This window comes from Drosophila pseudoobscura, chromosome 2 (genome assembly GCF_009870125.1).
Source record: "Drosophila pseudoobscura strain MV-25-SWS-2005 chromosome 2, UCI_Dpse_MV25, whole genome shotgun sequence".
NCBI lineage: Eukaryota > Metazoa > Arthropoda > Insecta > Diptera > Drosophilidae > Drosophila > Drosophila pseudoobscura.
This window is the reverse complement of record NC_046679.1, coordinates 21,089,595-21,105,813: the sequence shown is the minus strand read 5'-3', so window position 1 is coordinate 21,105,813 and position 16,219 is coordinate 21,089,595. Positions and strand designations below refer to the sequence as shown.

Sequence of the window (16,219 nt, the reverse complement as noted above, 5' to 3'; positions counted from 1 at the left end):
GCCCGCCTTCATAAATTCACATTAAATGTGCATTAAATAAACAGAACATCTCCATTTATTTACCACAGCTTTTAGCCAACTTTCGAGGCACTTCATTTCATCCCAGAATTATCTTAACATATTCAAAAGCTTCTGTTGAATATTGTTCCCAAGTTTATCCCCCCAGCCACAGCTGTCAGCATTCAGCATCTTCGCTGCTAAATCCACTCCTGGCTCGACTTTCTCGCACTTTCTACGAAGAGATTTCCAAGCGGGAGACAGCTGGCAATTAGCTGGACAGAAACATTCTCTGGATGGTGACCTTTTACGAAGGAATCTTCTTGGATGGCTGGAGGGGCGGGAAAAAGCCCTTCGTTAGGCTAAGTGGCAGGGACATAAAACCTTTTTGCTTTGCCTGCCATGCCACATTAATTGCATTCATCGTACGCCCCTTTGGGGAATGCAGGCAGCAGCGGCAATTTGCATAAAAATCATAATAAATTCAATGATGCTTATTTTGTGAAGAGTGAAACCTTTTTCCGCATTTTCTCCTTACACTTTCAGTCCTTTATTTCACACAGTGAAAGCGCGAGAGAGTGCTGCTCATAAAAAAGGCAGCTCAGAGAGGCTGCCGACCTGCCTGCCGCCTGCCTGCCTGCCTGCCACTTAGGGCACCGCTCAATTATTCATAAAGTTGGCTCCACAAAAGTGCTGCACATACGTGTGGCAAGACGAGGCATAATGGTCAGGGGCACAGGACTTTGGGCAGGGTTAGAGCTTCATTTCGTTAAAAATGTAAACGTTTAACAAGCCATCAAATCACTTTCCTGGTCATATCCGCTGGGGACCATCGCCATCACCTTATCCATCCGTCAATCTTTATGGCCCTTAAAAGCGTAAAGCTGTCGCCAGCTTTAATTCAATTTAAATACAGACAAAGTCCCCTACAAACATATTACCCAACAAAGCCCAGCCATTAGCCTATCTATCGTTTTGTCTGAAAATAAACTATAAATTACGGCAAGAGATAGAGTGATTACTCTTCTGGCCAAAAAGCAAATAAAATTTGGCCAGGAAATTACATGGCACAAAAAATGGAGCACATAACTATGGCATTAAAAAGCAATTTGTCGGACAGAAACAAATAAACCGGATAAAAATTACAGGCGAACAAGAGGGAAGTGCTGAAACTCTTGATACCCTTGAGGATTGATCATCTCTGCCGTGGCAAAGCTCTCCTCAAAACCATCATGCCCCCGCATACAAAAGGGTACAGAAAAGCAGATAGAGAGAGCAAAAGAGAATACATCAAACAAACATTTCGTAATTCAAATCGTATTCAATTTGTGTACAAGACAGCTGAGGAAAAAGTGCAGACATTTGCCATGTGCTTCGGAAAGAGAGAGAGAAAGTGAAAACAATTTGGGAATGCCAGCACGTGCGCATTTGTGTGATTTGCATTTGTATCTGTGTATGTGTAGCCATCTATGTATATGTGTGACAGCCATTTTGGACACTCAGTCAGCTGTGGCCCTTCCTGTTCCTGTTCCTGGTGCTCCTACTGCTACTGCTGTAACTTTATAGCACCTCAATGTTTGTTGCCACTTTGCCACACAATAAAAATGCTCCTTCCTCTGTCTATGCCTCTCTCGTTTACACTATCTCTTTCCGTCTCTGTCTTAAATTGAAAAAAGTAAAGAAGCAGAAACAGAAACAGAAAAGTCCGATGTAGGCCAAAACTTCATCCTTCGTTTCCGCCTTCTGTTGGTGTTGGCTCTGCGGCATCTTAATGGGTTCGGTTGCAGCCGCATGTCTTGGCCATTTATTCCCCAGTTAAATGACAGCAAATTAAGTGCCCCATCGGGCAAAGTTTTTGCCTTATGCGTTTCTTGTATTGTATATTGATAATAATGATGGCATCTTCCACCAAAGCAAACCCACCAAAAAAAAATACAACAAATAAAATATATTCTCGCATTAATTTTTATCTGCAAGCGCCAGCTGTTGGCTTTGGTCCTTGCGTATTGAAAAGGAATAAACCTGCAAAGACCCTCTAAAAAGTGGGCCACACAAAAAGAGGACTCAAATTCAGCTTGGTCATTGAAAAGTTCCTTGAAATGAAGTTCACGTTTTTACGATCTTTTTGGTACTCGTCTTTTGATAGTATGTATCTTTAGGGAGCTTTATAATATTTATGGGTTTAATATTGTTTGTCAGAGTTTGGTCAAATTTAGCTGGGAGCAAAATCATTAAAGTAAGAGTTTGTATTCCTCCATTCCATCATATATATTCCATACATTTCCTCTATTAGATTCCTCTACTGAGGATTTGTAACAATAACCATCTTCTGAGAAATCACACACCCATATCCAAACGCAAAGTTCAATGCCAATCAGTTTAATAAACCCGCATAAATAATTCCATTTGCACCAAATGCCAGTATAAGGATATAGAAATCGCCATAAAAGATCAATCGAAATTTGAAATTTGGTTAGATGCTCCTCCGTATACCGATTGTATGGGCCTCCTAACTGAATTATTAACATGTGAATAGGTTTACAAAGCTGTTATGTGTAGCGAAATGTGAAGCACCCAAAGATACAGGCACACGCTCGCACAGAAAAACATGAAACATGGCAACAAAAGATGATGCTTGAGTCGGGATTGGGGATAAGCCAGACCCATGCCTCCATTTCCACATCTGAGGGGTTGGTGGGCGGAACTTCTCTGCCTGCCCCCGTTTGACAATCTGCCAAAGAGGCTGGCAAATGTCAAATATTTGCTGAGCTGTGATTAATGTTGATTCTTTTTTTCCCCGGTGCTCACGTTGCTCCTTTGCATAACATCTTCCTTTTTTTTCGTCTGAGGGCCAAGGAGCAATTCACCTGTGAACAGACAAAAAGAAAACTCAATAAGCAAAAGCGCAAGAAAAACTCATTTTCCGGCTGCTTGGTCAAAAATAATATATATTTCCACCAGCTGCTTGGCAAATTAATTAAATTGATTGAACGTTAAACAATTTGTCGTGCCATAAAACAAAGTCCAAGCAATAATAACTAAAATAAATAAGCATTAGGCGCCTCCAATATACAATGGCCGCAAAAAGAAGCTCATGGCAGAATGGGGGAACACAGGAAGCGAGAACCAGAAAAGGGGAAAGAGTGGAAAACTCAGTAAATTCTCAGTGTACGATGGCTGGTCACGTTGTGTCAATAGAGCACCCCAAATGCACTTCGACGCCAAATTGTTGCAATTGTTTTAACAATTTGCTGCATTACCTCACTCCCCCCAAGCCCCCACAGCGACAGCCACAGCCACAGCCACACTTCCTGTTTCCTGTCACCCTACTTTCTGACACCCCACTTCCTTTGCTGCTGTTTGTATTGAATGGAAAAAGTTTCCTGAACTTTGGCAGCAGCTTACTGGAGGTGCACGGAGGGTAAGTGCAACAAACAGTCAGCTGTAATAATAGGGAGCAATCATAGTAAATCACAAGATTTAAGGGGTTCAATCATTCGTTTTATTCGAAAGACCTTGAGGGTTCCTTTTTCGATACTTCTTTTGAGGTTCCCAAATGGTTAATACAGCCAATAAGGATTCTATTGAATAGTTGACCCACAAATGAAACCAATTCCATTAGAAACCTCTCCCTTCAGTACCAACAGATACATTCCATATGCCACTACGTATACGCCTTGTTAGCCCAAAACTAACTCTCGATAACGGGCAATTCGTATTTGTCATAAAGCATAAGTAAAAAAGAGAACAACAAGCCAAGTGAAATTGTGAAAAATCATTGCCTAATCACATCAGAAACCTTTCAATTTCGAGCGAAAAAAGTCACCCTCTTATTCAGGGCCTCCTTCACTGATTGCTTCCGGTGTTGCTGTTGCTGTTGCTGTGATTGTTATGGTTGTTGCTGCTTTTCAAATTCAATTTCGTAGAAAATTGTATGTGTCCAAGCTGCCTACACGTATTCCTCTCTCAAAAACGTTTTTCAATTTATTTCGTCTGCCAAAATAATGAAGCCAGGCCTGGACAGGCAGCTGTCCTGCCAGCCCAGCCCAAGACAAAAAAAAAAGAAACTCCATCTCCATCGCCAGCTCGAATCAAGCCAACAAATGAGTCTAAACAAAAAATGAGAAACAAGCCGACACACGGACAGCAGCAAAAAAGGTCAAAAAGGTACAAATACCAACTTAAAGCTGTCAGCTACCACCTCCCCAGAACCCCCACAGGGCACTCCTTGGACTTGGCCCCACATCAATGCCAATGGAAAATCGAAGTTTTTCCCGCCACCCAAACGCGCAAGGACCTTTTTATGCTCGAGCACGACGATGATTATGATGATGAGAGAGAGGGGAGCATAATGGGGGGGCAAATGCTGCAGGGAGCATAATAGAGGGATATATTGTATGTATAAGGGGGACCCAGAGTCACAGCATAATAGGGGTAGATACATGTAGGAGGGTCTAGGGGGACTAAAAGTCAGGCCCGCCCCCGATTATTGATTGAAGTTTCGCTCGTTGGGGAATGGGTCTAATGCTTTGATTAAACATGATTGAATTGTCTATGGCCTTGTTGCAGATTTATTTGTCTGACGAGCCTCGTAAATAAGCAAGAGGAAAATCCCTGCCAGACGGGGGCTCTCATTATCTGAAGTGTGTCTTTGTTCATTCTTCGAGAAACAGAAGAGAACAAACTTGAAACTGTTGCAAAAATTGTACATCGCATTGGACAATGGACAGCAGGATTACATTATGTATTTAATCCAAATAAAGGGAATAGCCAGAGCCGATAAGAACTTAATTTAAAGAGAAACAACACTGAAGAGGAAATTGGCCTAACAGATTCATCAGCTGAATATTTATTTTTCAACTGTTTTCCACTGCACACTTTGCGAAATTTAATTTGGAACCTCATTTTCTTCAATTTATCATTCACCAAATGGATTCACAATGAATTCTTGGCTTTAAATTGATTTAATTACCTATGAATATGTGGTGCTAGAAAGCGAGAAAGTGTTGATTTAAATCAAAATTTAATTTCTAACAGTTTATAATCCACAAATTGGGGAAGAACCCCACACACAATCTCGGCAGGCAAGTGGACATACCGGCTGCCGTGTACCCTCTTTAGCAGTTTGTATTCTTTAATTGCTTAAGCATTTAATTTGTTTCACTTTAACAAACAAGGCACTAGAGTTCGTGTTTAGATTTTCATTTGCCTGCCCACAGAGACAAAAGGTGATTGTGGATGGGAAATGGGGAATGGGGCAAGGTAGAATGGGTGATAAGGTTTGAGAATGGGCCAACAACTGGGCTCTGGCAGCCACTAGAGTCTGGTGAATGGGGGAAGGAGGGAGGGAGCAACAACAGAATCAACAGAACAACAGAATGAACACAATGAAATGCCACAAAGATAGACAGAGTTGGGGGCACCGGTAGAGTTATGTTTATAGAGCTGCCATGGGGTCTGGGGACCGGGTCTCAGTGCGTCATTTAAGTTCCTTTATTTGGTGTAACCTCGGCACAACATCTTTTCCCTCCCGCTTACCATCTAACAATATATACGTATCTTTCGTTGCAGATCTCGAGCAATTTTCTGCCATCATTCGAGGCAATTTCCCTGGCCGTGCAAAGCATTGCCAGCAAACTGAATTGGTCGCAGGTTGATATCTATGTTGGCGGTAAGTTTTCCTTCCTCCTCCCCTTTTCCCCCCACCACCATTTTCCTACAGATTTTCCTCCTCTGATCACTCGGCATTTGCATTGAAATTGCTTTTTGTGCTTAAATGCTGAAATGGTAATAGAAATTTTCGGGGCCGCTAGAGTTGGAGTTGGTGATTCAACTTTTTAAATGGTTTTTATTTTTCTTAGGTATTTTACACTTAATCTTAAGAATGGTACGCGTATCTGCTAGAAACTGGAGGTGGAACGGGAATGCAAATGAGTGAATATTTAGTTTCAGGGGGTGGTACCTTTTCTGAAGATTAAAAAGAAATCGAAAGGAAGCTTAGATCCGCTTCGAAAAGATAATTGCTAAAGGAAGCTTTAGCATTTCTATCAAATACATTATAGAATATATCAATCGCATCCTATCTACACAGATTCTCTTCAATGTCCCAATTCATTTTTTCCTTCAGGAAAAGTGTTTACCCAAACCCACTTCTTCCTTGCGTTCTGTAAATATTTCCGGCTAGAACTTTTTCCCTTATGTTGGCGAATTTTGACAATCCTTATCGCCCATTCCATTCCCTGATATATCCCCTACCATCGCATCGTTATCCCAACCCACTCACTCTCCACGATTCCCCTATATGGTTAGCGGGGAAAAGCTGTTTGCTTAAATGTTAAATAAACACATTTCCCCGAGCTCCGGGAGAGGGAGAATCAGCTGTGGGCGTGGCACTGGTGGCGGTCGCGCCCACGTAATACCAAATTATGGGGTCGCCAGCGAATTAAGAGGCAAATACACAGAGAAACAGAGAAAGAGAGAGAGAGAGTGGAAGCAGGAAGCTGCTGCTTGTAGTCGACTCTAAGTACACGTGTGCGTATACGCAATGCAATTAGTGGTGACATTATTATGATTAACGTTGCCTCTGTGTTCGAGTGTGTGCGACTGTGTGTATCTGTGAGTGTTTGCTGACAGCTAGAGAAAGATAGCAGGAGAACCGACAGTGAGGCGACAGAAACCGAGGACCATTAAGTTGACACTGCGCTGCATTTGAAATTTAATTAGGTGACTGAAGCTAATCAGCCGAAACAGCCAAACAGTAGAGAGAGAGAGAGACTGGCTCTGGCTCTGGCTATGGCCCTTGGCCTGGTCTTAAATATTCCGCATGTTGCCTAATTAATTTAACTGCCAATCAAATGCAGCATTTTAAGCAACAGCTGCGGCACGCCCTCCGGCAATCAATTAAAGATTTATCGAAAACAGAAGTTGCTCTAATTAACGTTTTTATTGCATACAAAATGAGTAGAAACCATCCATCTAGGCAATGAAGATGATCTCTGAAATCATCCAGAAACTATACATTTTCTTGGTGTAAAGTCTGCAAATGATTGAGCCAATAAAGCCTAATACTTTCCGTTGTCTCCATAAATTCAGCCACTATTCCTCTGTCTCCAAAAGCATAGATACTCTTCCTTCATAGCCACTTTCCTCCAACCACCTCTTAACTTAATTGTTGGCCATTATTCAACTGTAGCAAAGTTTGTTGACCCGCACTCGAAAAACAAAGCAAAGAACCCAAAAGAAGTGCAAATTATGTGACAGCAGCTGAACAACTGGTGAAATGGCATAAAAACAAAGTTATAAAATAAAACCGCAGAGAGCCAAGGAATCTCCCAAGTAAAAATGTAAATCCAGAGTTCCAGAAAAACACAGACAAAAAAAAAGCAAGAAAAACTCAACCGAAATTGAGATGTCCTGACGCTGGTATGGAGATATAGCAGATCTAGGAGGAGGTTGGGAAATCAAATGCCAGCTAATAAAATCAGTCGGACGGCAGTTAAAGTTCTATGAGGAGAAAGAATAAAACCGTTGCCAAAAAAGAAGAAAGGAAACTTTAGACGTACTCCAGAGGGTTGCTCAACGAATAAGGGCAGCTCTAGAAAAGAAAGTTTTGCTAATTTGATTTCAATATTTTGAGTTCTTTCAACCGCCACAGAACTTTGTCAATTAAAGATCTCTGCTCTACCCCTATAAACAATTGCATGTTTTCTGAATCACTCCGCTAGGAAAAGTCCTTAAGCCACCCCCCAGACACAAACACACACACACACAAATGCAACAACAGTCAACATCTATAGAACGTGACCTCCAGTCCGATTCACACATCTGCGGAGGAGCAGCTGGAGAGTGGAGGGGCGGCAACGAACAGGACTAGAAGTAGGATCTAGCAGCCCCTGATGGCCGCTTAGTTGGGCAAACAGGAGGCAGCACGCACACCTCCTTTGATTTATGCCCCACATGAATCCTGTGGGGGATGCGTTAGGCGGCGGAAGACCCTAACTTTTATGAATAATGCTGCAACATCTTTGTCTATAAATTGGCCATTAAATGGTGGCAAGAGAGAGAGACTGAGAGCGGTCGGATGGTGATGGTCCAAGCCCAACATTAATCTCAAGTGTTTAACAATTAACGTGATGGGTCCTGGGCCTTGGGACAGGGCTGGACCAAGAGCCACGCCCCATTAACATTGCTGATGGGAATGCCTCCCTTTTTATGACAGCATAATTAGGGGAGAGCTCTGCTGCTGTCCAAGCACCATTTATGATTTGTTTTACACTAAGTGACAGCTAATGGAGTTGGCGACCATAAAAAAGGTGGCCGGCCATATGGCATAAGCTTTTCCATTTTCACTGATTGGTTTGACTTTCACATTGACTTTGGCTGAAAGGCAAAGACAAAAAATTGCAATCTGTATCGGAAAACTTTATATACTCTTGGCAATGCGAAACAAGAAATCTGTGACGGGTCGACGTCTGCTGAGTAGAACCCCTCCATCCAATCCACTCAATTGAACTATGGGGCAAAAGTTTCTGTTCAAAGATTATATCTCTGCTGCATTATGTAAATTGTGTGTATAGCAAAAGCAATTTGCAACTTTAATTGCATTTCAATGGACTGCAGCAACTTTTCCGCCGCCCATCCCATCCCTCCCACAATTGAGCAACCGTGCAACAATGCGGGAGAACTGTCAAGAGTACAGCTGCAAAGTATGCCATAAGTTTTGCACTCACCCCCTTTCCCACCCCCCACACACGCACACGACACGGGCACGAACACGGACACACACACACTCGGGTCCATAAAATAAACTTAATTATATTTAAGTTTTTATGCTGCCTGTCACCGTCACGATAAGGTGTCTGCCGCCTCGAAAATGTTGCAATTAAATAAAAAGAGAGAGTGTGGCATATCTTATGCGGCAGAAAGTAAATTATGGCTTCATTTTGAATGCCACCCTCTTCGGAAGCATGCAAATGTGCGAATAATTTTAAAGTAATGTTTCCACAACTTTTCGGCAGATCAGAGGCTGTCATGTTAAGTTGTAAGCCCATATCCCTTAATGGAACTTTCAACTACATGTTAAAAGGGGGCCATCTGTGATGTGAAAGTCGTTTTTGATGAAGGGACAAGTTTATGATGACAATTTAATGGTCAGCGGTCAGTGGATGTGGAGTGTGGAACATGTGGCTTGACTTTCGAAAATTAGGGTGTGTGCTCCGACATATTCCCGATAGCTTTATGTATGTTTGTTTAATTCTCCATGAAGTCTGGGTGTTTGAAATTCAAGAATAATTTTCTTTGAGAAGTCAGTTTCCTTGCTTAACTGCATTCATGAATATTTTGCCTTTGAGAGGAGTCACTTTCACAAGAATGATGCACTTCAATGCTTGCTATATCAACTATTTAATTCACAGAAAGATGTTTTCAAAATATGTACATACATGAGATATCTGAAAGTCTTTGTGGTGTCCCCTTCTCTATTCATCTGCTAACCCTTCATAGGCCATATAACGACATCTCGATCTATTTCCCATCAATTTTAAAGCCAAACAACAGCAGCGTTGACATCATCTCTTCTTGGCATACGCCTATGCAAATGATATAACGTATACGCCACGTGTGACATGTGTTGATTACATTTCAGAGAAAAGGAGCAATAACAGCAGCAGCAGCCACACTGCACTGCACTGCATGTGGCTTCGTTTAGATAAATGAATGCGGATCCAGTCAGCGCCCCACAATCTGCTACAATTTCCAGAGCATCCCACAATTCCTCTGAGGACTTGCCCCACTCTGCGCCATTCTGTTTTATGGTTTTGGCCAATTTATTTACCTGCCCGTCCATTTATTTGTGATTCTGTATATTTTCAGCCAATTTTTTGTTGCTTACATTTTCCGATTTTGCAGTGTCCAAAAAAAAAAACAAGAAGAAATAACTTTCTAACTATGTAACCCTAACGGAGAGGAAAAGCGCAGCACGACGCATTTATTTCGTTTACCCGCTGGAAATTTTTGATGTGCGGCAAAGAGAGAGGAGGTGGGAAAGGCGTCGGCGGAGGAGGACAGTGCTCTAGGTTGGCGCTGCGCTGTGGCCTCTATTGTATTATGGATTTTCCAATGCAGTTTTTCCTCTTTACCTATTTTCTTTGAGGGTTTTTTTTGTGTGTGTGAACGCCTTTTTACCTTTTATACACTTACAAGGGGTATGGTGATTATTTTTATTTAAGTTTTGAGACAAAGTATGTGCTAACTTCTGAATCAGGAACTTAAGTTCAGGTCATATACTAGTAATATCATATGAATTATGACCCGGCAAGTGCATCTAAAGCTTCGGCTTTCGATTCAAGCATTTCTTTCTTGTTTTTTTGGTGTATGTCGGCTGCTGGGGTTCGAGTAGTGGGTGCTGGGTGCTGGGAGAGTTGATTGTAAATAACAACGCCTGGCTGACCAGACTCGCTGGCTAACCCATACTCACACACGCAAATGCTGTGGATTTAAAAGCACTATGCATACACGGATATAATCATATGTACACAAATGTAGGCACTCACACACCAACACAGATACCCACACTGACACAGCTTCGAGTGAACGCGCCGCAATTTAAATTTTGAGTCGAGCGCATGAATATTTAAATGTATAAAAATGAGCCAAGGTCGAGGGAATCGAACAACAGATACCCAGTAGGAAGTAAAGCTCTTCGGGATCATGTGTAGAAAGGGCCAGTTTTCGCAATCACAGATCAGACAGAAGGTGGGAAAATATAACTTTGGAAAAATAGTGACAAATGTTTAAAAAGTACGATTACATTATAAAATTAAATATATACATATTTTTTATAATTTCAAATCCATATTCTATGCATTTCTAAAAAAAAAATGTTATCTTGCCTCATTTAAGACCAATTTTTATCATAATTCAATTTATCATTTTTGCTTTTTCTTTTCTGGTATTTGATATTGGATTTTTTGGTATTTATTTTAGAGTCTTCTAGTATTTAATATTTTTAAAACAACGTGCATCTTTTAACTACCCCTCGAATAGCATATACCCTTTAACTCTTTGAGAGCTCGGTATGAAAAGCACAAGTGCAAATATGAGCATGAAGAGCGCTCATCTGTGTGGGTGTGCATTATGTGCGAGAAAGGAGGAGGAGAGCCCTTGTGTGCCAGTGAGAGTCCAATGCATTTGCACGTTATGTGTGTGTGTGTGTGTGTGTGCAACAGACAGTCAGCGATATGCTATGCGCCTTTCCTACAGTCCTACCTCCAAGTAAAGTGAGCCTTGGCCTTGCCCAAAAGAATACCAAAAAATTAACCACAGTAGCAGTGAATGGTTCACTGAATCCCAGGCACAGATGCCACAACCATAATAAAGTAAGAATTCATTCCATCATGGTGAAGAGCAGTTCTACATTAATCAGAAACCGTATCCTGCCTTCAGGCCTCGGAAGAACAGAACAGCTGCAATGGCTTATCAGGCACTCACTCACACGAAATGGTTGTCTCTGCTCTGCGCTGGCAGTTATTACATTTTATTATCGTTCGCGAGGGGGAGCCCTATGCAAATCGCCCTGAAATATTCCTGCCGCCTGAAACTTTGTCTTGAATATGGCCAAGAAAACAAAAAAAGGAAATCCCAGCCAGCGTTCCATACGACGTATGACTAAGACGAAGGCTGCATTGCAAGATGTCGTCTTCGTTCTCGTTTTCGTTCTCGTCCTCGTTGTTGGTATATCTCCGCAGAGCTGCGTAATTGCACAATTTTGCACTTGGGCAAACATGCACTTCCATGCCAATCGCAGAGGCGAAGGAGCTCCGGCACTCTGCGCAGCTCAGCCATAAAGTTTTTGGCCAGGGCAGGCAGGATCTTAGGTGCTTCTTTTCCTGTTCCTGGCCAAGTGTTTTGGCAAGTTTTTCCAGCTCACATCTCAGTTAATTAGCGTGTTGTCAGCTGCATTGCTAATTGAGTTTATAGAGGCCCAGGGACACAAGAGAGCGAGGGAAAAGTGATAGGAAAATTGCCCAAAGCAGCTTCTAGCTGCCACAAGTTTTTCCATAAACTTTTTGTACCACACAGAACGACCCCTTCACGTCAGTTCTAATTAAATTTGTAGCTCACACATGGCTGAACAATTGCAAAAATGACACGTTTGACAACGCTGCGTATGCGTAATGTCATATTAGCTTTTCGTCAGAAAATTATAGCAATTTCCTACCCATTTCCAGCCACAAATCAGACAGCATTCGAGTGCCTTGCGTGTGATACTCATAAATTATGTCTAGAACTCTGCACATTGAGCATGATAATGCAGCGAAATCTATTGGCGGGAGTTTATGGGCATTTGCATTTGCTTTCATGATCTATGGAACACTTTGGGCCAGAACCATAAGACGGTTTAATGGAGCCCTTGGGGCCACCGCCGCGGCGGTGCATTGTGTGTTTGTTTGTCTTGTGGATTGCACCTCCGCCATTAAGTGGCGCATTAATCATGCAGATTTTGATGGGGAAAGAGCTTTGTTGTTCAGGAAACTTGGGGGAGAGAACTGTTTCAGTATGTTAAAGGTAGATTTTGGATCCGTTTTGAGAGGCCTTTGCCTTTCCCTTCCATATCTGTCCCTGCCCTTATTCCTACCCTTCAACTCATTCCGGAACAAAACGTAGACACAACTTGAGAAATTCAGAATATTTTCCATAGTTTCTTTTTTACAATACTCTATACTTTGGGCAATATATTAATCAATTGTGCAACATGCAAGAGTCGGGTCATGGCGAGGAGCACTTCCAGTTCATCCAGCGAACGGATCGAAAGAGTTTGCATTCCCAAATTGGTTTGTTGGTCAAGAAGGCCAAGGAAATTGCCGCCGCGGAGCTGAACGAGCGGAGTCTTCGCTTGAAGAACCTTCTCGACGAGGAGGACAAGTTCTACGAGGAGGAGTTCGCCAATACGGTGAAGAACCGCATCGATCAGGACATTAAAGACCGCAAGGAGCATCTGCATGCCATCACGGCGGACCACCACAAGGTTCAGAATAAGTTCCTCGAGGAAAAACGCATCCAACAGGTGATGCTCAACTGCTACGAGATACGCGAGGCACTGCGTCACCAGGATCTGATCGAGACAAAAATCATCCAGGAGGAGCAGATCCTCGAGAATCAACGCAAGAAGCGGCGCGAATGCGAGCAGGAGAAGTACTGGCTGGAGCTGAACCGCAGACGCTGGGAGGAGTACGACTGCGCTCAGAAGTGCGAAAACCAGCGACGCGAGAAGATCAAGGAGCAGATGAAGAACGTCCTGGCCGTCCAAATGCTCGACAACGCCGAGAAGCTAGCGCGTGAGGATGAAGAGAAGCGCGAGGAGGCACGCATCCTGAACGAATTAATCGAAGAGATACGTCTCGAGGAATTCGACAAGGAGCACCAGGCTGCCCCTCCCAAGAATCTGGCCTACCGGGACGAGCTTCTGAAGGAGATCCATCGCCGCAGGTGCGAAAAGCTGGCCATATGGGAGGCCGAAAAGGCCGAGCATGCCGCCTTCTGTCGCGAAACAGAGCGCCTGGAGGCGGAGGCCAGAGAGAAGATCGCCCAAGCCAAGCGGGACTTTCACCGTTCCACCCACGAGTATCTGGCCTATGTGCGGCGCATGCAGGCCCTCCAATTGGGCATCGAGAAGATGCTGGACGACCGCACGGCCGACCTCTACAAGGTGGACATCTGCACCAAGAACAACATTGCAGAGACGATGCGTCTCAAGCGTGAGGAGGCGGCCCGCTGCCATGAAATCCTCAAGCTGCAGATCTGCGAAGAGGCCGAGCGACGTCTGCGCCTGGAGGCCGAAGTGCGGGAGAACAAAATGCCCGAAAATCGCTTCGCTCATCCGGAGGTCACCCACGCAATGAAGTTCTGCGCGAAGCTCCGTCATCGTGCCGCTCTGGATGAACAGGTCATAGAAATGAAACGCCTCCAGGCGGAGGAGAACGCTTACTTCGAGAGCCAGCTCCGGAATGCCGTCGATGATCCGGTGGCTTGCCAGAAGCTGGCCAAAGAGTTTCTGGAGAACGGCACCGACTACCTTCGCGCTCATCCCAACTGGAGGATCATCGCTTGTGATCGCAACAAATATGTGCCCCGCCCCCCCATCACCGAGCAGCAGTTCAAGGCTCGGCTAGACAATGCCAGCCTGGACAAGTGTCCGTGTCCGGAGGCGGCTCGCAGAAATAACCACTTTATGGCTCAGAAGGGATGTGATTTGCCACCCGAGGCGCCCTGCCAGAAGCCCGAAAAGGCAGCCGTCGAACCCCCAAAGAAGCCTCAGCGCCCTGGCTTCAGAAATTGCCACTGCAAATTCTATTAATTTCTTTCTTTCTTCTCTTTAAATTGTGTTTAAATTTAGTTTTATTCCTTCAATATCTTGATGTTTGCGATATACATATTTAAATAATTGTTGCTGCCTGTAAACCCTCAAATATAGTGAGGTGCTAGTGGGAATAATGGTCTAGAAATGTATATCGTATGATATCTATGCTAATAAATTCTGTTTAAACCTGCCAGTGAACTCTTTCACTCTCAGAATACTCTTAAATAAACCAACAGCAACAAAAGTTTGCTCTATCAACTCTTTGGTTGACCTTTCATTCGGTGACATTTGCATAAGCAAACCACACACAAAACCCCTCAAAACAGAGCTCATTATGAAACCAGAACGAGTCCGAATGCTGGGCCTAAAACAGGGTCTACCACTGCCATGCCAAATTATAAACCCAATAAAAGGGAACCAAAACTAGAGGGGCATCAGATACAGAAGCGTGCAACAAAACAGACAGATACATGACACCACCAACACTTTACGTGCTACAAAAACGCAATTTAATTTCGACAGCACACATATCTCTATCGCTCCGTGTCTCTCTCTTTGCAGACGACAATTGGGGCCTAGGACTGGCCATAGCGGCCAACTTGCATGTACCATATCGCATTGAAATTGGCAGGACAGTACGTGACCTGCATGGCCAGGATAAGCCAGGCAAAGGTGAGTACCCAAAACAAAAAAAAACCCCACTGTACAGCTGGACAGGCTACTGGCTACTGGCTACGGGGTGCTGCTACAGTTGACGGGCTCATTGCATTGGGGTTTCGACTTTCAGCAATTATTATCACGGCCCCACTGAACGATGACAGTACGCTCCGTTTGCTGGCGAGCATGGAAAAGGTGGAGAATGAGGCTGACTACCAACTGGAGGATGCGGCGCCTCCGACCAAACAGCATACGAAAGTACTGCTCATCGATATGGTGGCCAGCTCATTGAATGTCGAACATCGTTTCTACAAATATCTGGCCCGCCTTCGCCGCCGCCATCCACTGCCACTGCCACTGCAGCAGGGCGGGGGTGGAGGGAACTCGAGCTCTGTTTCGGGCCTGGTCACCAGCAATCTGTTGGTGCTGACTCTGCTAAGCGATAAGCATCGACACTTTCTGAATGCCGCCGGTCTGATGGCCACAATGCAGAATTTTCGGATGCCACAGGGAGAGCAGCACAACGATGACGCTTCGACCAGTGGGACCATGACCGGGGCCCATCACAATGCCAGTGTGGACAAACTTTACCCTTACATAAAGCTCTTTCCCCTCTACGATCTGATTGTCACGCACATTGCCACAGCGGCGGTCCCATCGAATGCCAGCCGAACGGAAACCATTCCCAAATATGATTTCATAGTTTTGGACTTTGTGCGGGATGCCAACGTTCAGGTGGCAGCCACCAGCTACAAATGGCGGCCGCTGCTCATCCTGGAGTGGAGTGACAGGAGGAGGTTGGTGAGTGCGGATGGGGCCAGCGGCGACTCCTACATTACCCATTCCGTGCAGCCGGGCTACGATGAATGGCTGCTGGTGAGCAGCGTCCAATTGTGGCATTGCGGTGCCATCTGTTGGACCATCGTTGCCATCTGTGTGGGCCTCCTGATGATCATTGTGGCAGGCAGCGTGGCCGCCGGCATAGCCCTGAGGTGAGTCTTGATTTATCTAGTACATAACCAGCCATCATAGTGGGGAAGGACACTCGTAAAGCACAAATCTTAAGTGGAAATTCGTGTGAATTTGTAAGCCGGAACACGCTCTTCAAAATTCAAGATGAAACAGAGGCTTTTGGGGCGTAATTAAGATTCGGTTTTTTCCAGCAGCAACAGAAAACTTTTCCCTCGCCAGCAAAATAATCAATTAGCA

General features: G+C 44.1%; 2 protein-coding genes across 4 annotated transcripts in view; both read left to right on the top strand.

Annotated features, from left to right (window-relative positions):
* The window catches only part of LOC4802304 (uncharacterized), a 54,105-nt gene that overhangs the window by 30,642 nt on the left and 7,244 nt on the right, over window positions 1-16,219 (top strand). For all 3 annotated transcript variants that reach the window (XM_015182243.2, XM_015182241.2, XM_015182244.2), the window contains exons 5-7: window positions 5,569-5,668; window positions 14,915-15,025; window positions 15,141-16,002. In XM_015182243.2, coding sequence (XP_015037729.2) covers window positions 5,569-5,668; window positions 14,915-15,025; window positions 15,141-16,002 — 1,073 coding nt within the window. The remainder of the gene's footprint in view (window positions 1-5,568; window positions 5,669-14,914; window positions 15,026-15,140; window positions 16,003-16,219) is intronic.
* LOC13036532 (meiosis-specific nuclear structural protein 1) lies at window positions 12,604-14,546 on the top strand. Its single transcript, XM_003736665.3, has one exon. It carries the CDS (start codon window positions 12,749-12,751, stop codon window positions 14,348-14,350), a length of 1,602 nt encoding a protein of 533 aa, XP_003736713.2. The 5' UTR covers window positions 12,604-12,748; the 3' UTR covers window positions 14,351-14,546.